At 38.6% G+C, this 26031-nt stretch overlaps 1 protein-coding gene across 2 annotated transcripts in view; it reads right to left on the reverse strand.

Annotated features, from left to right (window-relative positions):
* LOC126101610 (protein strawberry notch) overlaps nt 1–25528 on the reverse strand; it is a 274618-nt gene extending 249090 nt beyond the window's left edge. Inside the window, exons 1-4 of one of the 2 annotated variants that reach the window (XM_049912294.1) lie at nt 25432–25511; nt 22017–22088; nt 19150–19258; nt 18975–19064 (exon numbers count right to left, since the gene is read on the reverse strand). In XM_049912294.1, the coding sequence (XP_049768251.1) occupies nt 18975–19064; nt 19150–19231 (172 nt within the window). In that variant the 5' untranslated portion in view covers nt 19232–19258; nt 22017–22088; nt 25432–25511. Of the gene's footprint in view, nt 1–18974; nt 19065–19149; nt 19259–22016; nt 22089–25431 lie in introns of both variants that reach the window. The other variant, XM_049912293.1, reaches the window with a different exon arrangement.
* Nucleotides 25529–26031: the final 503 nt, after the last annotated feature.

Genomic DNA, 26031 nt, shown 5'->3' on the forward strand with positions numbered 1-26031 from the left:
AGTGTTTGGGATCCCTATCAGGTCAGATTGACGGAGGACATAGAAGCAATTCAGAGGCGGGCTGCTAGATTTGTTACTAGTAGGTTTGATCATCACATGAGTGCTACGGAAATGCTTCAGGAGCTCAGGGGGGAGTCTCTGGAGGAAAGGAGGCGTTCTTTTTGTGAATCGCTACTGAGGAAATTTAGAGAACCAGTATTTGAGGCTGACTGCAGTACAATTTTACTGCCGCCAACTTATATTTCGCGGAAAGACCACAAAGATAAGATAAGAGAGAATAGGGCTCATACAGAGGCATATAGGCAGTCATTTTTCCCTCATTCTGTTTGGGAGTGGAACAGGGAGAGAAGATGCTAGTTGTGGTACGAGGTACCCTCTGCCATGCACCGTATGGTGGATTGCGGAGTATGTATGTAGATGTAGATGCTAGTGTGTTCATTTCTTTTATCTGTACTATCCAGATTAATGAACACTTTGCCCCTACTGATTTCTGTACACATAGACAAGTCTATTGTCATTCACAAATTTGCATATGACAAACTGTTTATGACTCAGTATCAGTACACAGCAAGGCCTTCTCCCGATAGTCTTTCGCCAATTTATTTGCAAATTTGACAGCTATTTTGTTTCCCAACATCCACTTACTTGTTAATATGTAATTCTTCCAATTTTTTGTGTGTTTGCTTTTCACCAAACTGCTTTAATTGACTTTTACTGCAGTCTCCTACATTACTTTATTCTCACGCACAGTAATTTACATTTTCTCCTATGACTTTCAGTTTTTAACTTTTATCTCTTTTCATGATTTTCCCTATTGAATTTTTTCTTTTCTAATCATTTTTTCGTATTGTACAGACAATTTTTCTGTCGAGAAATTCTCATCCACTCGTTACTTCTTATTAACCATTGTCTATTCTCATGATTTTTGTACAAATTTTTTCCATGATTTTCTTCCATTTTTTCATCTTTTTCCACTCCCTGCTTCTCATTTTTGCCATTCGCACTATTTGTGACACTCCAGCCCATCCTCTCTTGCCATGATAAATCTCATCACATATTATATCCATTCTTTTCAAAAACATGTTTTTGCACTATCAAAGCTAAGGTCCCACATTCTGTTTCTTGAAACCTGCTTGTCCTTTGGAGTTACTCCCACAGGCCTAGCTAACACTGAAAGTCCCTGTTTCTGGACGTAATCCCCCTCTACAGCAGGCTCTTTTACAATCTTAAATACAACGATCCCTTACACTTATCTGACTAATCTGTGACCTATATGCATCATCTGCCAATTTTCACTCCTCCTGACTTCTCTCCTGAAAATCCTGCAGTTATCTGCCCCTCATGTTTCCTTGGATGGTGTCATCCACCAAGCCAACTTCAAACTGCAACAACATACTGGACTTCACCCCAAAAAGCTATCCCACCTTCTCCTAAACTGCTTCAACAGGGGTGTTTCCCTTCCTATCCCTGTGCAGCTCCCTAATCAGTCACACCACCAACCACCACTCCTCTCCTACAAACTGTGATTGACCAACCTCCTTAACATCCCACAGCCTTCAGCACTGCCTCCCAGACAAATAATTACTCATAATCACAAGTCACAACAGTACAGTGATCTCAACCTCTCACCTACAGTACTCTACCCTCCCATTTTATCTGTATTATCCAAGGGTCTCGCTTTCAGCCCTAAAACTGCATTTAATCATGCCGCTTTGGAGGTAATGTCAACTGGAAATATCACTTGCAACCCAATTTCAAAACCTGTCCAACAACAAACCTGACATTAAACCCTGCCTTGAACAGTTTTGACCATGATATCAATTTTATTCACCACCACTACCTCAAAATCATCCCTTACATGCCTTCTAAGAATTCCTCATATCCAGCATTGCTTCATAACCCTTCCTGAGGTCCCTGCAACATGAATACCTGGCTCTGTGTTCCCTAAAGGCTGACGATTCCATCGTTATCCTCCCAGCACACAAAGGTTCTACCACTGTAGTACTTGACCGACAGGAATATGTTAGTGAAGGTCTACGCCAGCTGTCTGACACCCCTACATACGGCATCTGCCATCAAGATCCCATCCCTGTGATTGAAACTGACATGCAGTCTCTCCTTAAAACCTCAGACCTCTCATAACAACTAACACCTCAATCCACAGAACTTCTTATCCCATCCAAACCACACACCCCCACCTTTTATCTTCTTCCTAAGAGCCACAAACACTATCCTGGCCATCCTATAGTTGTAGCTTCAAAGCACCCACCAAACATATATCTACCTCAGTTGATCAGTACCTGCAACCTGTAGAACAAAGACTTCCCTCCTACATTAAAGATGTCAACCATTTCCTAGATTGTCTGAAATCCATGTCCATTCCACTCCCGCCACACACCTTGCTTGTCACCATTGATGCCACATCCCTCTTATACCAACATGCCCCATGTACCTAGTCAGTCTGCTGCTGTACATTTCCTCAGTCAGCACCCACCAGATTCCAAACCTATGACATCCTTCCTGCTCACCTTAATCAACTTTATACTTAGCAACAACAACTTCACCTTTGAGGAGCAGACATACAACAGATCAGGGGTACGGCTATGGGAACCAGGATGGCTCCTTCCTACGCCAACCTTTTCATGGATCACTTGGAGGGGCTTTCCTGGGATCCAAATGTCTTCTGCCCATGGTTTGGTTTGGGTACATTGATGACATCTTTGGCATATGGACTCAAGGTGAGGCTGACCTGTTAAAATTCCTGAAATCTCTAAATACCTTCTCCCAATTAAATTTCACATGGTCCTATTCCAAATCCCATGCCACTTTCTTGATATTGATCTCATTCTCACCGAAGGCCAGCTATATACTTTTGTCCACATTAAACCTACTAACAAACAACAGTACTTTCATTCTGACAGTTGCCATCACTTCCATGTCAAACGATACCTCTCCTGCAGCTGTGGCATTTGGGGAAAACATAACTGTACACCGCCTTTCCCACATCATACTTCACTGGACATAAATACCCTACCAGCCTAGTTCAAAAGCAAATTTTCCAGACCATCACATCCAATCCTGACACTTCTGATCCCTCCAAAAAACAACTACGGAGCACACCACTTGACACTCAGTATTATGCTGGTCTTGAACATATTAATCAGCTACTTTGACAAGGCTCTGACTTCCTAAAATCTTGCCCTGAAATGAGTTCCATTCTGTCTGAGATTTTGCCCACCACACCTAAAACAGCTTTCTGTAGCCCTTCCAATCTCCGCAATATCCTTCTAAGACCCTGTGCTCCTTCTGCACCCATCTCCCTACCCTATGGCTCCCACCCCTCTGACCGTCCCTGCTGCAAAACTTTCCCTATGCACCCTTCTATTACCTCCTGTATCAACTCTGTAAATTGCAAAATGTATACTATCAAAGGGATGGCCACCTGTGAAACGAAACATTGTATACCAACACTGTTCTGCCTTTTACATCATCATGTCTACCAGTAAGTTGTAAGTTAGGATGAATGGGCACAGGTCGAGGGAGTATACCAGCAACAAACAATATCCTGTAGCAGAGCATCTTCTACAACGTGACCTCAGGGGCTGTTTCACCACAGGCACCATCTGGATTCTTCCCTCAGACACCAGTTTCTCAGAACTTTGTGGTTGGGAATTAGCACTATAGAATGTCCTCAGTTCTCGCCACCCACCTGTCTGCAATTTACAGTAATTTATTCTGTCACAGCATTTCTTCACAGTAACTACTCCTTTCTTCAGTTTTCTACATCTTTCATTTTCTGACCTGTCTAATGTTTGCCATCCCCCTCTGCTATTACGTACAATTCACTTAGCTTTTCACTTGCATTAACTTGTTCACAATGTTTTGGCAGTAATCTCTGTCTTGCATATTACCCTGTCTTCCACTTTTAAGCTCTCTAGTTTTCAAATTTCTTCCAGTACAGTCCCAGCAATTGGTCTTTCCTTCTCATCCTGACTGGTAAGTCTCCCCTGACCCAGGGTTTTGAAAATTGATTATTTTCATTGTTATAACAACTCTCATTGTGAACATTTATATTTATGAATTTTTTATCTTCATACATAAGAAACCAGAATTATTTATAGGAAATCATTTTGAAGATTTGCACCATACTAAAAACAAAGATAATTTCATGGTCCAATCCACAGATTATAAATTAAAAGTGAAAAACTTCACAGAGTGGAATTAGGTTTGCTGAAACATGTATTACATGCCATCATTGAGTAAAAAATGTTGTTATTCAGTCATGGAATTTTTAAATGGTGAAGTAGGTTTCTTAGTTGAGTATATAAGCTTGTACTGATAGCTGCAAATTAGGATTAATTTCAAGGTTATTAATGACATGTAACTTAGAATCAGTGATCAATTTCATTACACTTATAGATCAAGACAGCAGCACTCTAATAGATACTCTATTTGTACAGCAAAAGGATGCACAACTAACACATGTGTTCCCTGTGATAAATGGATTATCAGACTATGATGCACATTTGATTAACTTACAAAATCTAGCGGGGTGTACAGTTCAGAAACCATTAAGTAAAAGTGTAAGGTCGCTCAACCCAATATCTACAGAGCACTTCAGAGAAAATTTTAAGAAATGTTAGTAGGGGAGACTTAAATGCTGGGTGTATAAGCGGACAAGAAAAAAAAAATTCCCCGGAGTTTTCCTGGTTAAAAATACACTTTTTCCACTTGAAAATACTCTGCTTCCATGGTGAAAAATACACTTTCTCCCTGATACGTGGCAGTATACTTTCCCCTGGAGTTGTAAAAATATCAATCCTTTGAATGGTAAAGGTTTTATACGTGACATGGAACTTCAGAGAATTAAAAAACTCAGCAAAAAAAGTTCTGGAGAGACCTGTGATGTGCAGCAACATTTACGCTGTGAATTTTCATTTGACGATATGCTGCATATTTTTCTATTCGTATTACGAAAGTACAGATTCGAAACAGCACGTCAGTTTCCGAACCATTGAAATCAAGATTGAAATGCACTTTTGTAAACCGGTCATCACTCATTTCACCTGATCTCATCAGCCAATGACAGCAGATATTGAGGACACAGGACACGTGACATAGTCAGCCAATAGTAACATCAATGTTAAGTAGTGTGAACACACAAATAGGAAAAGTTAACAGTTTAAATTTAAGTACATAGCTACAAGAAAAGTTAGGCTCTCACATATTATATTGGTCTTTTCTTGCGTGTGTTACACTTTAAGATACATCAGACAAATGCACCAGTCAAATTTTAAATAATGACATTAATGACTGGTCTTCTGGGCTCAACATTCTTCTTAGTGGCTAGTCCTCATTGTGTTAAGTTTTAAATGAGGGTCAAACGCTCTGTGATTTATTAAATTCACTGCATATTCACACATGTAACATAATTCATCTTGTGTAAAAGGAAATTTACTATGAAACTAACACTTTTCAAAGCACCATTCGCAATATCATCCCACTACCTGTTAGAAATAGCTTCGTTTCAGCATTTGCCAGAGCGTGCCAGAAAGCAGGCATTACTGCACTTGGGCAGCTATGATCACATAGGAAGCCCATATGTTCGTACATACAGGGTGTTTCAAAAATGACCGGTATATTTGAAACGACAATAAAAGCTAAACGAGCAGCGATAGAAATACACCGTTTGTTGCAATATGCTTGGGACAACAGTACATTTTCAGGCAGACAAACTTTCGAAATTACAGTAGTTACAATTTTCAACAACAGATGGCGCTGCGGTCTGGGAAACTCTATAGTACTATATTTTCCACATATCCACCATGCGTAGCAATAATATGGCGTAGTCTCTGAATGAAATTACCCGAAACCTTTGACAACGTGTCTGGCGGAATGGCTTCACATGCAGATGAGATGTACTGCTTCAGCTGTTCAATTGTTTCTGGATTCTGGCGGTACACCTGGTCTTTCAAGTGTCCCCACAGAAAGAAGTCACAGGGGTTCATGTCTGGCAAATAGGGAGGCCAATCCACGCTGCCTCCTGTATGTTTCGGATAGCCCAAAGCAATCACACGATCATCGAAATTTTCATTCAGGAAATTAAAGACGTCGGCCGTGCGATGTGGCCGGGCACCATCTTGCATAAACCACGAGGTGTTCGCAGTGTCGTCTAAGGCGGTTTGTACCGCCACAAATTCACGAAGAATGTCCAGATAGCATGATGCAGTAATCGTTTCGGATCTGAAAAATGGGCCAATGATTCCTTAGGAAGAAGTGGCGGCCCAGACCAGTACTTTTTGAGGATGCAGGGACGATGGGACTGCAACACGGGGCTTTTCGGTTCCCCATATGCGCCAGTTCTGTTTATTGACGAAGCCGTCCAGGTAAAAATAAGCTTCGTCAGTAAACCAAATGCTGCCCACATGCATATCGCCGTCATCAATCCTGTGCACTATATCGTTAGTGAATGTCTCTCGTGCAGCAACGGTAGCGGCGCTGAGGGGTTGCCGCGTTTGAATTTTGTATGGATAGAGGTGTAAACTCTGGTGCATGAGACGATATGTGGACGTTGGTGTCAGTTGGACCGCAGCTGCAACACGGCGAACGGAAACCCGAGGTCGCTGTTGGATCACCTGCTGCACCAGCTGCGCGTTGCCCTCTGTGGTTGCCGTACGCGGTCGCCCTACCTTTCCAGCACGTTCATCCGTCATGTTCCCAGTCCGTTGAAATTTTTCAAACAGATCCTTTATTGTATCGCTTTTCGGTCCTTTGGTTACATTAAACCTCCGTTGAAAACTTCGTCTTGTTGCAACAACACTGTGTTCTAGGCGGTGGAATTCCAACACCAGAAAAATCCTCTGTTCTAAGGAATAAACCATGTTGTCCACAGCACACTTGCACGTTGTGAACAGCACACGCTTACAGCAGAAAGACGACGTACAGAATGGCGCACCCACAGACTGCGTTGTCTTCTATATCTTTCACATCACGTGCAGCGCCATCTGTTGTTGAAAATTGTAACTACTGTAATTTCGAAAGTTTGTCCGCCTGAAAATGTACTGTTGTCCCAAGCATATTGCAACAAACGGTGTATTTCTATCGCTGCTCGTTTAGTTTTTATTGCCGTTTGAAATATACCGGTCATTTTTGGACACCCTGTATATGGTATTAAGAGGTCTTATATGACGCCATAAAAGAAATACGATATTCCAAGAGTGTCGGAATTTCGTACACCATACTAACACGCACAATTCAGCTTAAAGTGCACATTCGTGTGTCCAAATTCACAATGAAGTAGGCCCCAACCTGATATCAAGATTTCAATGCTGTTTTTGGGATGCAAATTTTCTTGCAGTACCAGTACTGTACTACCTCATGTTTGGTTCTTTATTGTTGCATAATGCCATACATGCCAGAAGATGAAAATCTGCACTTGAAATTCAGTGAACAGTTGAAACTAGCCGATAGCACAGAATGAAACACTTCGTTTCTAATAAACTGACTGCCTCTGGGGAAAAGATTAATAAAAGCCACATTTATTTAGCAAACCGACAAAAATAACTTCATTGTCCTGCAAGGTGACTGACTGCCAAAAAATGTGGAAATAAAATAAAATCAGAAAACAACTAATAACATGTTAGCCTTCTGTACTTTAATTCACTTGATAGCTCCCACCCACAGAAATCTGTTTTGTTTTCATTTGATGTGAGAAGTGTAAACAAAGAGGAAGCAGCAAAATCACTAAACACATACACGGCTTACGTGGAGACTAACCCCTACCCACTACAACCCAGACCGCTATGCGCATGTAGTAATTGGCAGCCCAGGCGCGCCAGAAAAATTTTTCCAAGTAGTGTCTGGCTGCTTGTTGCTGCTGCTGATAGAGCTAACAGCCACACTTCAAGTAGCCGGAAGTGAGAGAAGGTACCGCCCACACGCAACTCAAGTGCGCATACACGTGAGCCCGTGGGCAGCTGCTCAGACGAATTTATGTAAACAGTTGTGACATCAAGCTCGTCGGCAGCAGTTTATTGTTATGAAGTATTCCGTGGTCTTCTTGCTAAAACCTTAGACGCAGTTCGCTGTTTATGTGTTCTTACCAGTCAAAATAACAAAAATTTAACTGAAGTCTAAAACAACGAAAAATTCCCGGAATCCTAAAAAATTGCCGGATTTTTTCCGGTTTTCTCCCAGATGAAAAAAATTCCTAGGTTTTTTTCCAAATTTCCCAGAGGGTATACACCCTGATATAATGATCCAAATACTAATGATAAATGCAACCTATTTCTTAATAAATTTATATCCCTTTTTGAACAATGTTGACCAAAAAAATTTACTAAATGTAACACCATGCAGTTTTCAAACAAAAGATTCCTACAGATATTAAAATGTCTTCACAAAGAAATAGAAAACTGTTTAGACACAAGAATTAGTAAAGAAACAGAAGCAATTTTACATTATAAAAATTATTGTAACATACCGAGAAAAGATGTCAGAAAATCAAGAAATATGTATGTTATGGAATTAACAACTTGGGCAAACAAATCAAATCAACATGGAATGTTGTTAGAAGGGAGACAGGAAAATTAACCACTGGGGTAGGTAGTATTACTATTAAAAAGAATGATACCATCTTAACCAAGAGTACACAAGTAGCTAATAGATTTAACAACCATTTCTTAAGTGTATGTGAAAACACTGGTGCAAATAGTTCAAAAGAAAAAGCTAAGCCATACATGGAAGAGTCAGTTCTGAGCAATCTTACCCAGATTAATTTTCACCTAACAACCTCTTTTGAAATAAGGAAAATCATTAAATATTTGAAAAATAAATGTTCTATTGGAGTAGATGACATCTCTAACGAGATATTAAAACAATGGGGAGCAGTTATAGCTCATGTTCTGATTCACATACATACATCATTAACTCAAGAGACAGGTTAAAATATGCCATTGTCAAGCCTCTCAACAAAAGAGGAGGCACCACAGATGTCAAAAATAACCAGCCAGTATCCCTGCTTACAGCATTTTCAAAAATCATCAAGTAAGTAATGTACTCAAAAGTGGTTAGCCATTTCAACAGTAATGGGATACTTAGTACATCACAATTCGGATTTCAAATATCCTGTTCCACTGAGAAAGCAATATACAATTCCACTGCCCACATCGTAGTCTTTAAACAGTAAAATATCACCTATGGGAATTTTGTGCGACTTATGCAAAGCACTTGATTGTGTGAACTGTGAAATTATGTTACAGAAAGTACAATTCTATGGTATAAATGGAACAGCATATGAATGGTTGAAGTCATATCTACAGAACAGGAAGCAAAAAGTTTCTTTATACAGTTAAGTGATTTAAGGAAGTTTGCCACTTCATCTAACTGTGATGAAATTACATTAGGTGTACCAGACGGTTATGACCTCCCTACTTATCTGAAAGACAAAGCTAAACTGACAATGTTTGCTGATAATACAAGCATCATTATTAGTCCAGTAAAGGAAACTCCAATAGAAAATGATACAAATAATGCCTTCGGAAAATTTATTAATTGGTTTTCTGTGAATGGACTTGCTCTGAACTTTGAAAAAACACAGTATATCCAATTTTCTGCTGCAAGGATCACAGTTCCTTCAATAAATATAACACACCTACAGAAGTCAGTAGCAAGGGTGGAGCATGTTAAGTTCTTGAGCAAACATACAGATGAGAATCGTAACTGGAAAATTCATGAAACTTCCTGGCAGATTAAAACTGTGTGCCCGACCGAGACTCGAACTCGGGGTTCGCAGGAGAGCTTCTGTAAAGTTTGGAAGGTAGGAGACGAGGTACTGGCAGAAGTAAAGCTGTGAGTACCGGGCGTGAGTCGTGCTTCGGTAGCTCAGTTGGTAGAGCACTTGCCCGCGAAAGGCAAAGGTCCCGAGTTCGAGTCTCGGTCGGGCACACAGTTTTAATCTGCCAGGAAGTTTCATATCAGCGCACACTCCGCTGCAGAGTGAAAATCTCATTCTGGAAAATTCATATTTTGGATCTCCTGAAGTGACTAGGATCAGCAACATTTGCAATCAGAATAATTGCCAATTTTAAGGATACAGAAATTAGCAAGCTAACATACTTTGCATACTGCCACTCTCTAATGTCATACAGAATAAAATTTTGGGCAACTCAAAGCTTATGCAAAAAGTATTCATTGCTCAAAAGAAAGTGGTTAGAATAATGTGTGGGGCTCATAGTCCCACATCTTGTAGGCATCTGTTTAAAAGGTTAGGAATTCTTACAACAGCCTCACAGAACATTTACTCAGAAATGAAATTTGATCTCAACAACATGGACCAGTTTAAAAATCAACGGTAACATTCACGATTATAACACCAGAAGAAAGAAAGACTTACACTATCCTCTACTTAAGCTGCCTTTACCACAGAATGGGGTAAAATATGCTGCTGTAAAACTTTTCAATAAATTACCAGATGAAATCAAATGTCTGACAGACAGCAGTAACAGTTTCAAAAACAAATTTAAATCATATCTCCTTGACAACACAGATGAATTCTTGAATAGGAATAAATAAATCTATAGGTATAATAAAGGCATTTTGTGCCGTTAAAGAGAATGGGGTAGGTAATAAAAATTTTAAGCTTTAAAAGGGGGGAAAAAAATCTGGATTCATGTGTGCATTTCTTGTGCACTTGACACGTTCCACATCATAACTGTTACCGTGAGATTGATCAATGGAACACATAACTAACTAACTAACTGCATGTGTCTCAATTATATTATGCATTAAACCAATGATTTATGGTGTACATAATGGGATAATAAAATTCTGATTCTGAGGGTGTGTAATATTGTTGTACTGCACTTCACAGAAGATAATTGTTCAATGGAAGGTTGTTAGCCGGTGCTACTGATTACTGTACTTTACAATCTAACATGTAACTCCTGACTACATCTTGATTAAAATTTCTGATTAACTGGGACTGCATGAGTTTCTATAATCACAGTCCTCAAATCATGTGTGAATTGTTGCTGATGTGTCGTAACAAAGCTTCGGCTCACTTCCATTGTTAAAGTTTCACAATAGCTAACACACTGTTAGTATGAGCCACACCTGTTCATTTGTCATCAAACAATGTGAGCACTGTCATATTCTGTCCACATAGGTAGCCACACATGGCAGGCTCCCTTTTTGTATAAGACATGATCATTGCGCAGCCAATAGCCACTGTGATTACATTGTGATGGCATATGACTGATGTAATTAACAAGTAATCTTACATGGGATTCTGTATCACCAGGGAGATTCCATGGTAACTCATGTTACATTATGAGATCAGTGTTATATAATGTTGGCTTTTTTTCATAAACCCATATTTGCTTTTGCAAATAATCATTATAAATTGTGTTTTTCAGGCAAGGATCTTGAATTGTTATTTAAGCCAGGAAAAAAAGCATTAAAATTAAAGAACAAGAATGTAATTTATGTTGTGACTCATGTTACAAATTTGGGGCATCCTATTCCTAATGTACATTTTAGGTCAAAAGTGATCTTGAACTATTAGGAGTATGGATCTGGCTTTTATCACAGAAAATGTATATTAGGTTGGCATTCAAATGACACAGTCACCAATTTCTAAAAATATTTATACCACGTGAAATTTTGTAATATTTTGAAAACAGGCGCATGACTCAATGTTACGTGACCCATGTTACTTGCTATTTATTGTTGGAAAACGTTTTTTCCTGCAAGCAGAGATATGAAAATATGACATTATGTACCAAATAAAATAAACTTAACATTGACATTTCACTTTTTAAACACTATGAAAAATTATAAGAGCGTGACATCTGGGAAAATAAACTGTAAATTCAGTTTGAAAGTCAGAGAACTGAAAATATCCTCTTGCACTGACAACATCAAGTGGATTAATTGTCTATATAATTTAATCACATTTTACATGCCATTTCCAATTGTGACCAGCATGCTCTATTGCACTGATTAAGTAAGAATTTCCCAAAACTGCACATACTTCTCCAGCATTGAACATTGAATTTAGAACCATATTCTATTTTGTACCACTCTCCAATTTTCACATGTTCTATAGTTTCTTAAGTATGGAGACAACAGATTTGTTTGTAGTACTCTTTTCTTGTAGTGAATGCAGTGAATGTTTTTTGTATTTGGTACTGATGGTGCTGAAGAAAATATTTGAGCCAGATTAAGTAGATTCCTTGAATTTCATCGATAGACATAAAAAAAACGTGCATAGTTGTGGTACTTGCAGCTGCCTAAGCAATAGTTAATGCATCATCTACTATGAATTTTCACTTTTTTACTATAGTCCACATTTGACGTTCCGCAACTGCACCAATTCCATCTACAGCTCCTTTACCATGGGATGCAGCAAACAAGTTCAAATAAATTTCTACATTATGGAATGAATGAAGCAGTAATATATTTTTTTATAAATTGTGAAACAGGTCCATCTGGCCAGACTGAAACTACCTTCACATTTTCAGGTATAACTGACAGTACCTTGCTAATGTATGCAATTGCAGTATCCTTGGAGTGGGTTAAGTTGTCTGTAACAAAACAACTGAGTGGCGAGAACCTGAATGCCACAGTGAAAATACTAACTTGCGCTTGTGCCCAATGGGCACTTTGCCCTAATCTTGATGAAACATGGGTATAATTTTCAGCATAATCAATACGCAACAGTATAAACTCCTCAGAATCTTGGCTCAGAACCATTTCCTTTTGCTGATAATCTGATGCATACTGAGCTCTCTTTGTGTATCAATGAAGAAGACTGAGGAATTGTGGAAACTATGTATTTCACTATATCAGCTGTAAAGCCTTCTTCCTTGACTTTAATAATTTTGAAGCTATTTTCTTCCATCTTCCAAATATACCATGATTAATTAACAATTTCTAGCTCATCAATTTTATAGGTTTTGTTGAAACCTCTATCATTTCAACATGTGTTACATTCATTACACCAACAAGGCTCATTTCACGGCTAGCATATAATGGTTGATACAAACATGTTGCTGTAAGCTGGAATGTTATCATGTTTCTTATGAAGGCTGCTGATAACATTCATGAAATTTTCACGGTATTTACACACAAACATATGTTATGAGGCAGTTTGCTGCATAATTGAACATGTAGTGGGCGTACTTCTGCAAACTTAGATTTCCCAATTTTAACTTCAGGGTGTTCCTGTTTGAATATCTCATATGTTTCCATGATGGACATGACTAAGTGACGAATATGAACTGCCTTTTTCTCATTATTTTCTCTAATTCCTATTGTGTGCATCCTGCCAGGTGACTGGTGACAAAGTCATCATTACAGCAGAAACCAGTTACCAGTATCAAGTCTCTATTTTCAAAACTAAGGCCTCTACTTTGTGGATTACTGCCTTGACTGGGTCTTTCAGACTTTCCACCTGATGAATTTCCACACAAGTCACTGAACAACTTATAAAAAACGACGACTTTACGTTGTGGTGAAGAGGGCAAGAAACAATTGGCTCGAGCCATGGCTTTACACAGAGCACTGTGTGACTTTTTCTAGCTCTCTCCCTAGTTTTACCTCTTCTTTCTCATAATAAGAGTTGTTGCTTATGTTGACTCAACTGTAGAAACTTTTGTTTTTGTTTCTGCTTCTGCTGGCTTTTTCTAACTTCTTTCAGATGCTGCTTCTGAAGTTCTTATAATTTCCATCACCCTTTGACTTCTCCCTCCTCCTACTCAGTCTTTCTGCTGCTGCTGAGAGCATGCTCTTCTTCTAACTTTAAAATAAAACTGTGACTCAGATTATGTGACTCATGTTACACATTTAATTTTCTGTTTTTACAATATTGGCTGAAATTGGGAAATTTTTAGTAGTGATATTATTTACACATTCACACAAAGAAGTAAATTACTGAACAAGATGAAGTTATCTCTAACATCCCTCTTGATATAAAAACTTAATTACATGAAAGTGACCCAAGTTACATGAAAGTTCATTCTGTTGTATTATATTATTTATCCAAGCCTATAACTTACCTGCTTAAGTTTTATACTCTTCATGCAGTACATCAGCGTATGTAACAGTAATACACATGTAAAAAAAAGTTTTGCATCACCTCAGTTCCAAGAGTTCTGGAACCTGTACAGAAAATTGGAATAGCGATCAACATAAACATCACTTCTGTCCTTTTTATTGGTCATGAAAACCACACATTGCATGTTGTACCACCGTACAGTGCGACCTTCAGAGGTGGTAGTCCAGACTGCTGTACACACCTGTACCTCTAATACCCAGTAGCACGTCCTCTTACACTGACGCATGCCTGTATTAATCGTGGCATACTATCCACAAGTTCATCAAGGCACTATTGATCCTGATTGTCCCACCCCTCAATGGCAGTTCGGCATAGATCCTTCAGAGTGGTTGGTAGGTCACGTCGTCCATAAACAGCCCTTTTCAATCTATCCCAGGCATGTTCGATAGGGTTCATGTCTGGAGACATGCTGGCCACTCTAGTCGAGCAATGTCATTACCCTCAAGGAAGTCATTCACAAGATGCGCACGATGGGGGTGCAAATTGATGTCCATGAAGACGAATGCCTTGCCAATATGCTGCCGATATGGTTGCACTATCGGTCGGAGGATGGCATTCACGTATCGTACAGCCGTTACGGCGCCCTCCATGACCACCAGCAGCGTACGTCGGCCCCACATAATGCCACCCCAAAACAGTAGGGAACTTCCACCTTGCTGCACTCGCTGCAGTGTGTGCCTAAGGTGTTCAGCCTGACTGGGTTGCCTCCGACGATTGTCCAGTTGGAAGCATATGCAACACTCATCAGTGAAGAGAACAAGATGCCAATCCTGAGTGGTCCATTGGGCATGTTGTTTGGCCCATATGTACCGTACTGCATGGTGTTGTGGTTCCAAAGACGGACCTCGCCATGGACGTCAGGAGTGAAGTCGCGCATCATGCAGCCTATTGCGTGCAGTTTGAGTCATAACACAACGTCCTGTGGCTGCACGAAAAGCATTATTCAACATGGTGGCATTGCTGTCAGGGTTCCTCCGAGCCACAATCCTAGGTAGTGGTCATCCACTGCAGTAGTAGCCCTTGGGCAGCCTAAGTAAGGCATGTCATGGACAGTTCCTGTCTCTCTGTACCTCCTCCATGCCCGAACAACATCACTTTGGTTCACTCCGTGACGCCTGGACACTTCCCTTGCTGAGAGCCCTTCCTAGCACAAAATAACAATGCGGATGCGATCGAACCATGGTATTGACCGTCTAGGCATAGCTGAACTAAGGACAACATAAGGCGTGTACCTCCTTCCTGGTGGAATGACGAACTGATTGGCTGTCGGACCCCCTCCGTCTAATAGGCACTGCTCATGCATGGTTGTTTACATCTTTGGGTGGGTTTAGTGACATATCTGAACAGTCAAAGGGACTGTGTCTGTGATACAATATCCACAAGAGTTCTGGGAACCAGAGTGATGCAAAACTTTTTTTTGGTGTGTGTAAATAATGATATGCTAATTCGTACCTGCCTATTAGTTGAAATGAAGGTCCAAAATCTCAAGTAATTCACACTCATCACATGAAAAATATATGACCTTATAAAAATGGCTACAAATTATGGAGGGAAAGCAATAATGGGCCACAAACCATTGTTGCCATACAGTAGAAGGTCCAGCCTTTTCAAAAAATATATAAAAAGTACCAAATTTTAAACTTTTAAAAATCTTAAGTGTGTCCTACTTCACCTGGAATATCCCCACACCACTCAAAATCCGTAAGTTCATGACAGTGCTTACAGACACATACATTATCATGAAAAGTCTAAAATTTCATGTCTCGCTTCGAAATACAGGTAAATCTCGTTACACACAATAGTTACGTTCCGCCAAATTGTCACACATGCAGAAGTTGCATTAATCAAGAGTCAATTAATATGTAAAATATGGGGATAAGTGCTATTTACTCACATATTGAGTTTAAAATAGCAAAGTTTGTTTAATATTTTTACCAAAAATAACCATTACCTTAGCAAATAACGTTTTACTGCAAAATTTATAGACTTAAAAAAAAAAAAAAAACACTGCAACACAAAATAATAGACCAAAACCATCATTCCTTCTCCAACAAACTCTCAGCACACTCTTTTCAAAACCTTTTAGTCTCCTAGGATTTTAAAAGTGGTAGATAATAAGGGGTTTTAATTTGCAATTCCCTACAGCACTTCCCTTGAAAACAAGTCATCGTGTTTTGGCAGCGTTCCATGCAGGTGCTGTTTTTTCTTCAATAGTAATGAATGTGCAGCTCGGCATTTGTTTCCAGAATTAGCCTGAAAATCTGCTCTGCAGTACAGTCTTTTTCTCTCACAATTTCTTTAAAGCAATTTTTATATTTCTTTGCTTTGCCTTCTCCTGTCATCTTAATCTAGTGAAAACGATGCTTGAACTGATTGAACCAACCAGGGCTGGCCAAGAAAGATGCTGGATCATCCTTTACTTTCATCAAATCTGTATAAGAGCTCTTGACTTTAGTTTGAGTAGCAGCTCCAGAGAGAGGCAAATGTTGTTGGTTGTGGTGTTCAATCCAATGGCTTTGCATTTTTTTCCATTCTTTCCATAGTTGCTGAGGGAGATTCGGTCCTCTAGTCATACTTAAGTCAGTTAATGATTGAGAAGTATTTCGAAATAATTCTGCACTGTCACGGACAGTTCTCACAAGTCTCAAAGCACAATGAGTGTCAATAATGCACTTACCTTTCACGCAGTGATCCAAAGCTCTCTCTTTGTTTCTAATGTCTACAACTTTCATACATGCTTCTTTCCCCCGACAGGCAAAGTTTCTTCCCTTTAAGCTGATATTTTAAATACAGATCCCATCCAGTGCATCTTCACAGTTCTGACAGTTCAATTCTGGACAAATACGACAGGGGAAGTGCGTTGAGATGCTCTAATGCGTTACTACTTACATGTAATGTTAAAAGGTAGCAGCACTGGACTTAAAATTAAAATAACATCTACGCGAAAATGCGGATAGCAAATCTACATACAACATGGTCTATCTGTATTCATGAATGTCAATAGTGTATATAACCCCAGTATACTTGGGTTAAGCTACTGTGATCAGACTACTGATTGGCCCTTGTAGGTATTATCTGTTTGCTGTTATGTCAACATGAACAAGAAAAAGCAGTATAGTGATTTCCACATGGTGAGTAACCTCCAGATTAATCACAGTTTAGCCTATGAAATCATACACAAGCTGTTCAACTTCGTTAAGTTTGTTCGAAATGGGTGTCAATGGTGCTCGTCATATAGCACAAGCACAAACTTCATCGTGATCTGCCAAATAAACAGCGCAAGCATAAACTTCGTTGAGATCTGGCAACTCTTACTGAAACCCTGCAATGAAGCTGGGCAAGCACTGTACGCAAATTATGTCACAGGAGTTAAAATGACTATCAAGAGAAAAGATCAAAACATCACAACATGCACTAAAAATATTTGGGCCCACAGACCCAAAAGAAATTAAGAATTTTGGCTTTTGTGGGAAGGATACTGTTAACGGCCTTTTCGAACTAAATAAGTGGCCTGGACAATTACTTCAAGAAATACAGTACGATTAAAAGGACCCGATACGGAGATAAGTCTATCAAAGTTATTTGTTTATTAATTTGTTGTTCACTTTTAGTCTGTTAGCTACATTTTCTAAGTTGGAATGTATGTATCAAATAAAATTGCATACACAAGACAATGTAAAATTTAAATTTTCTATCGTATTTCAGTGACGAGGCCAGCGGTATGTGTATGTTGGTCAATAACCTGTAGTTGCATCACAGTGTCTATTGTCAAAACAATATTGTTCGATGATAATACAAGTTCACAAACTGTCCCACATCACTCAAACCACAACCTTCTTGGGTTTAGAGGTGTTGCAATTTCCTACTTACAGCCCAGATTTCACATTTTCTGTTTAAAGAGTTTGCATTGGTCACACGGCCTTTTTTTGTGTATAGACGGTTACTGGCCAACTGTAAATAATCTTGTTGAAAGAATTATGTAGGTTTGTGCACTGCCATACCAAGTGCAATGGGAAAGACTACATACAAAAATTATGTCTTCATTCAACTGTTGCCTCTATTGTGCAAATGAATTTTTAAGAAAAGTCCCCATAACTGTTTTCTTGTGCACAATTACAACACTACACTGTCTTGTGGGCATACATTCAGAAACTACCTACTGTGAGAATTAAAAAAAACACAAATTGCTCAACTTTATTCGAACATTAACAAAGAAAAAGTTATAGAAGGGGGAGTGTGAAATAATAAAGCACATCTATAATAACTATAGGATTTAAGGAGTTAGACATTTTGACTGCTGCTCCAAACTAAATTTATTCCTTCATGAACTTTGTTGTAAATAATCCACTGCAGTTCAAAAGGAACAACCATGTACATAATTAAAATACCACAAGGAAAAATGACCTTCATTACACCGCATTAAGGTTGCCTTTAGGGCAAAAACAGAAGCACAATACAGCAATTAATTTTCTTGATAACTTACCCAGTGATATAAAATGTTTGACACGCTACAGAGTAAAATTAGAAAACAAACTGAAAAAGTTTTTCCTGGACAACTTCTGCTTTTCCGTAGAACAATTTCTATTATTTTAATGTGTGACAGGTGATGGTTAGGAATTACTAACACACATCTGTATATTTAATAATAACAAAATGAAAAAAATTAAATGATCAGCATGTAGTAGTCATATTTACAAATTGATGTGAAATTTGAATATAAAATTACTTGTTCCACGCTGTTACAATTTATCATGCAAATTATCTCTCGAACATAGAACTAGCTAACTTGCCAGGAAATGCAACTCAAATGACAGTAAGTTCTAATTGTAGACTAGAAAATGATGAAATGAAAGTATACCAATTCCATCTTCTGCCTTGACTTTGCTGTCCTTAGCCTCCTCCTTCAAAGTGCTTATGGCAGCTGCTGTAGCTAAATCTTTGCCCCCACCTGAAATACAACAAAAACGGTGCATTACAAAGTACAATCTTTTTTTCCTTGCTTTCAGCAGCTACTTATAGGTTTCATGATCTACCTGGAACTTCAATTTTATCTGGATCCTCGTCATCATCAAAATCACTGCCTGACCCAGCTGAATTGTCTTCACTATCACTCATTTCTTTGTAGTTAACCTTCTTTGTAACCTGAAAAAACAAAATGAATTTATAACAGTACTTTCTTAAACACGCAGAGTCCATATCTTCATCTACATATATACTCTGTAAACTACCATGAGCTGCATGGCACAGAGCACATGACATTGTACCAGTTATTAAGGTTTTTTCCCATTGCATTCATGTACGGAGAGTGGGAAGAATGATTGATTGAATGCCTCAGTATGTGCAGTAATTATTCTAATCTTATACTCATGACCCCTATGTGTACAATACGTAAAGGAATGTAGAATATTCCTACAGTCATCATTTAAAGCCGGTTCCAGAAACTTCATTAATAGACTTTCTCAGGATAGTTTACATGTATCTTCAAGAGTCTTCTGGTTCACTTATTTCAGTATCTCTGTGACACTCTCCAACAGATCAAACAAATCTGTAATTATTCGTGCTGCCCTTCTCTTTATACACTCAATATCCTGTTAGTCCTATCTGGTAGGGGTCTCACACACTTGAGCATTATTCTAGGATGGGTCGCATGAGTGATTTGTAAGCAATCTCCTTTGTAGACACTGCACCTTGCCGGTATTCTACCAATAAACCGAAGTCTGCTATCTGCTTTACACATGACTGAAGCTATGGGGTCATTCCATTTCATATGCCTACAAAGTGTTACACGCAGATATTTGTTCAAGTTGGCCAATTCTGACTGGGACTCATTGATATTCTAGTCATAGGATACGTTTTTTCATTTTGTGAAATGTACAATTTTACATTTTTGAACATTTAAAGCTCATTGCCAATCTTTGCACCACTTTGAAATCTTATCAAGATCTGACTGAATATTTATGCAGCTTGTTTCAGATAGTACTTCATTATAGGTAACTGTATCATCTGCAAAAAGTGTGAGGTTGCTATTAATATTGTCTGCAAGGTCACTAAAGTACATCATCAACAGCAAGGGTCCCAACACACTTTTCTGGGGCGCACCTGAAGTTACTTCTACATTTAATGATAACTCTCTATCCAAGATAACATGTTGCATCCTCCCTGTCAAGATGTCCTCAATCCAGTCACAAATTTCAATTGATACACCATATGACTGAGCTATTGATTGTAAGTGTAGATGTGGTACGAAGTCAAATGCTGTTTAGAAATAACGAAATACTCCATCTACCTCATTGCCTCGATCCAAAGCTTTCAACATGTCACATGAGAAAAGTGCAAGTTCGGTCTCACAAGATCGATGTTTTCAGAATCCGTGCTGGTCGGCACTGAGGAGGTCATTGTTTCCAAATTCCCCATTACTTTTGAGCTCAGAGTACGTTTTAAGATTTTACAACAAATCAATGTCACGGATACTGGACGATAGTTTAGTGGATCGCTTCTATTACCCTTCTTGTAGACAAGTGTGACCTGAGCTTTTTTCCAAGCACCGGGCATGGTTTTTTGTTCAAGGGATCTACAATAGATTAAAGATAGAAGAGGAGGCTAACTCTGATGCAAATTCAATACAGAATCTGACAGTGATTCCATAGGTGCTGGAGCTTTGTTCAGTTTTAATGATTTAAGTTGTTTCTCTATGCCACTGACACTAAAACTTATTTCATTCATCATTTCAGTGGTATAAGGATTAAAGTGGGGAAATTCTCCTGAGTTTTCTTTGTAAAGTAACATTTGAAAATGGAGTTAAGAATTTCAGCTTTTGCTTTGCTACCCTCTATTTCAGTTCCTGCTTCATTCACTAGGGACTGGACATAAACTCTGGTGCCACTAACAACGTTTACATATGACCAGAATTTCTTTGGGTTCTGTGAAAGATCATTTGGCAATATTCTGCTATGGTAGTCATTAAAGGCATCATGCACTGCTCTCTTGACAGCCAAACGCTTTTCATTCAGCATCCCTGCATCTATAGCCCTACACTTTGTTTGACATCTATTATGCAGTAGTCTCTGTTCTCTGTTTCTTTAGAAGTTCCTTTACAGTGACTGTATATCATGGAGGTCCCCCCCCCCCTCCCCATTATGGACTGTTGTACTGGCTACGTACTATCCAGTGTGTGGTCAACTATTCTTTTAAACTTGAGCCATAGTTCCACTACATGCTCCTGACCTGTGCTGAAAGTTTAAAGTTCCTCATTGAGATGTGACACTATTGATTTTTTATCTAGTTTACAGAACATATATATACATCTTTGTTTGGTTTAGTTGTCCTTTGTATTTTGGTAATCATTGTTGCCACAACTGCATCACAGTCACTGAGACCACTTTTGATGTGAACATCCTCAAAGTGGTCAGATCTGTTTGATGCCATTGGATCCAATATGTTTCCAACGTCAGAGGGGTTCCTAACTATCTGTTCTAGGGAATTTTCAGAGAAGGCATTTAGTACTGTTTCACAGGATGTCTTATCATGCCCACCACTAACAAGATTGTAATGCAAAGGAAATATGTTATCTTAGTCCCAATGTGGTATTTGTTTTCAACCAATTCTGCAACCTTACATGTATTTTCCTACAGCACACTTCATTCTCCTCTTGTGGGCATATTGTAGTTTTATTGTTTGCCTCCAGCTGTGTACAAATCAACAAAAATCAATTATGTCTGCAGTTAAATTTAGAATCCGTACAGTGACAAAACAGAAATACTGATGTTCACCAGAAACACCTATTATGTGCAGTCAATGAAAAACAGATATCTTCCAACTTCTCATACCTAAATGCTGGAAGACTTTATCAAACAACACAAAGGGATGTATACAAAACAAAATTTAAATTCATAATACTTACTTAAGCTAAATCAAATTCTCTCTTCTGATACAATCAAAAGCAGGCTGTAAGAGGAGACCAGAAGGCAGTTGTCTGTAAAAGAAATAAAATTGTTTCCAGCATGTGGTTTAAGGACCACTGATGAACGCTGAACGGAAGATGCACACAAACGCATAACATTTAGGCATATGGAGGCTACAAGAGGGTTAAACACAAAATCCTCTCTAGACCTATAAGACAGGCACAGACTAGTATGAAAAAGTGCACAAGGAGATGAGAGAAGCAAACAAGCAAAAACAGCTGAACAACACGTAACTGACGAAGAACATTACATAGGCCTATTTGAGCATCAGTAATAAAGAGGAACTTTCTATGAGCAGATGAAACAAAGTGAATCTCTAGAACAGCACAAAAGTATACAGTTCAAAGACAACACATGCATGTGGGAAGCATTGAATAATAAGATTAATCTTTATAAGCACAATAAAAGCGACTGGTAAATTAAATTATAAATCCAAATCCTTATTCACTCTTGAATTCATAAATATGGCAGCATCATTCCAGAACAAAAGGAGTTTTATGGAAATGGAAGGAAGATTAGCACCTAACAACCCATCAACATTGATGTCATTAGAGACGGAGCACAAGCTCGGACTGATTCAAGGGTGGGGAACGAAATCTGCAATGACCTTTCACAGGAATCATCCTAGCATTTGCCTGGAGCGATTTAGGAAAATCACAAGAAACAAAAAAAGAGCTTAACGTGTCTTTATTGGAGATACATACAAATTTTTGCCTATTTCACAAAAGTTGTAAACGTCAATACACACGCTAGACACACACACAACAAAAAGCTACGATAAACATGCTTGTCCACAGAAATAGAGAAAATGGACCATAATGCTTCAATAGGAAATCATTTAATTATGTTTGCAAGCAGAATACTGAGTAACTGAGTTCAGTAACAAAATTAAAGTCATCTGGCCTTAATCTAACAGACAAAGACAAGAGTCATCATAATCAGTTTGCTGCAATAATAGCAGGTCCTTTGTGTCTCCATTTCATGTGATCCATTGCTCCTTTCTTAACGTTGCTGTACTTGCTACTGACTAACGCATCATCCAGGATCTGATGAAGAGTAGCCCTGCACTTCCACTTCCTGTCCACATACCCCTCTCAAATTGTTCCTACAAGCACTCTCCTCTCTTTCTTAATGTGTGACCAATCTAGTTTCCTTTCCTACATTTTTATTACATCCAGTAATTGCCTTTGATGTCCAACTCTTCTCAGTAACTATTTACTTTCACTCTATCCATCCCACTTAAAATTCTTTCTATCCTCTCCCTGTCCAAATCTCAGAAGCCTTCGGCCTTACACTACCCCACTTTCTCAGTGTCCATGTTGCAGCACCATTCATGTGGACACTCTGTACAAGACATTTTATTAGCCTTTTCCTCAAATGTTTCTACATACTGCTACAGAAATTCCACCTACTACTGGCTGTTTCTTAGGTATTTAAAGCTTTACACATGCTTTAATTTTTCTCCATTCAGCATTATCGTTATCCTCTTATTTCCCCCTAGTGCCATTACTTTTGTTTCTTTGCATTAATTTTCATTCCATGAATCTTACCTTTAGCTTCAATGGTATACACTATATCCTACAATCATTTTCATCTGTTGCTAAATGGACTGCAGTATCTGCAAAGCTCAAGCACCATATTCTTCTTCCTACAGTTTTTACCCTCTTGTCGTCTACTGAGCAGTGATCAATCTTTTTCTAACTACATATTGAAAACAGTAGGAGACAGAAAGCAGCTGTCTTTCTTCTTTTCCTAGTGTTATCCAATTTGTAATAAAAAAAAAAAACAAGAATGCCTATTCTCAAAACTTAATTTCATCAATATCTATCAGAACAGATACAAAATTACAGAAAAAAATGTGTTTCTGTAACTTGTTCAATGCATCCACTTTTTGAATAGTATACAAAAAAGTTTGATGGGCAGTATCAATGAGTGATGGCAAAATGGCTTGGATTCCCACAGAGATCCAAGAAAATGTCAGAATAATCGTCTTCGGCATTATGTATAGCTACATTGGAATACTATAATTCAAATGAGCAAAAACGAAAAAAGGACACACTGTATCTAAGGAACAAAACGTCAATGAAAAATACGAAGTAAGTTCTGGTATATGGGACAGAAGATGTCCCAATTTATCCTTGCAATATATTTCGGAGAAGAAACGTAAGATGAGATATGTTAATGCAATTGTGCCAATGAACTGATACTCAAAACTGAAGGAGTCAGTAAACATTTATTTGTTATTCCGTGTGTCGAAACAAGTAACAGGGTAAACACCAACAAAGACACGAACATATACAGGGCATAAATTCAAAGAATCATATTAAGAACACATATAATGAGAAGGTAACAAGCATGTTGACGAAGTCCATAAACAAACACCGCTAATGTAAACAAATTAGTTCCACACTTATAAAACACACGACAGAATGAACGGAAACAAAAACATCAACAAAAAAATCCATAAACTAACGTTCTAAAATAATAATAAAAAAACACACACGCGATTATCACTCTTGGCGAGATGTGAGAAATAAAAATACGAACGCGTGAAAAGCATCATAAACAGAGCACATACTTGTTATTAGTGTATACATACCATACTCTTTGGACTTCTTCAAACGAACCGAGTTACAATCCTCCAATGTAACAACTTTTTCGATAAATTTCTGACGACTTAGACGAAATAATTCAAAAAGCTCGAGAAAAGTTACTGAATTAAATTACAAACTTCCACGAAATTGGCAAAGCCTACACTAACTGACGTTGTAAATACAAAGTGGATCACTGTTGTTTACATGCATGTAATTCCACACAAACTGAGGAAGATACCACAAAGTTCGTGGTCTCTTAAGCCTGTCTCAGATGACTGTCAACAATACCCGCAGACGTAAACAAAGATTACTGTGAAGAGAATGCTTAATCGATGTCACTAACTATACAGTGAACAAGAACTCAAAAAGAAACGCGAACTCCTATCGCGTACTGTCAAGAACGCATCGAAATGCTGTCGTTCTTTTTTTCTTTTCATCGGGTCTCTTCGAACAAAACAAAGACATTCCGCTCAAGTTATTTTTTTAAAAAAAACACAAAGAGCACTGCTTGAAGATTATATGGCAAAGATAATAAGTTTATTTCTCTATTCGATTACTTTGTTTCCCTGTTTCATACACGAACACTGCACAGAAACCTCATTAGCTTCTCCATTCCGACTTCCTTCATCATAAAAATTACATGTCTCGTATTTCGCTGTTCTGTCCATGAAGTACAGCAAATAGGGGAACTATCTTTCACGAATCAGTCCCATACCCCTTCGGGGCTAGCTACACAGTAAGGAAAGCATTACACACTTACCGCTTTCTTAGAACGAGGCATTTTGTCAGACCGCGAACTTCCTTCAATGTTTTATTCTACGCTTCCTCCCGCCATCTTAGGTTCCTTCCCAGCATTCAATGTAATTTGCAGTGATTGTACATCTGACCGAGAATGCAATGGAGTGGCACCCCTATACTTTTGGCGTTACTAAGCGTCTCTAACAGAGGTCAGGAGATATGCATCAGGTCAATGCCCTCTATCCTAATGGCATTACCTAAGAGACGTAATTTGATGTAATACTGTTGAATCTGCCATAACACCGACCAAGAAAGCTTACAATCACCTGCTAATACCAGATGATGTCTAGCACCAATAAGATGTCTAATATCTACGACACACATAGGCTGCAAACAACTGTGAAGCGCATGGCAGAAAATACCTCCCATTGTAACAGTTATTAGTGTTCTTCGCGTTCCATTCACGTATTGAGCGCGGGAAGAATGATTGCTTCAATGCCTCATGTGAGCTGTAATTAATGTAATCTTGTCCTCATGTTCCCTATGTGAGCGATGTGTAGGGGCTTTTAATATGTTCCTGGAGTCATCTTTTAAAGCCGGTTCTTGAAGCTTTGTAAGTAGG

This window comes from Schistocerca cancellata, chromosome 9 (assembly GCF_023864275.1).
Source record: "Schistocerca cancellata isolate TAMUIC-IGC-003103 chromosome 9, iqSchCanc2.1, whole genome shotgun sequence".
NCBI lineage: Eukaryota > Metazoa > Arthropoda > Insecta > Orthoptera > Acrididae > Schistocerca > Schistocerca cancellata.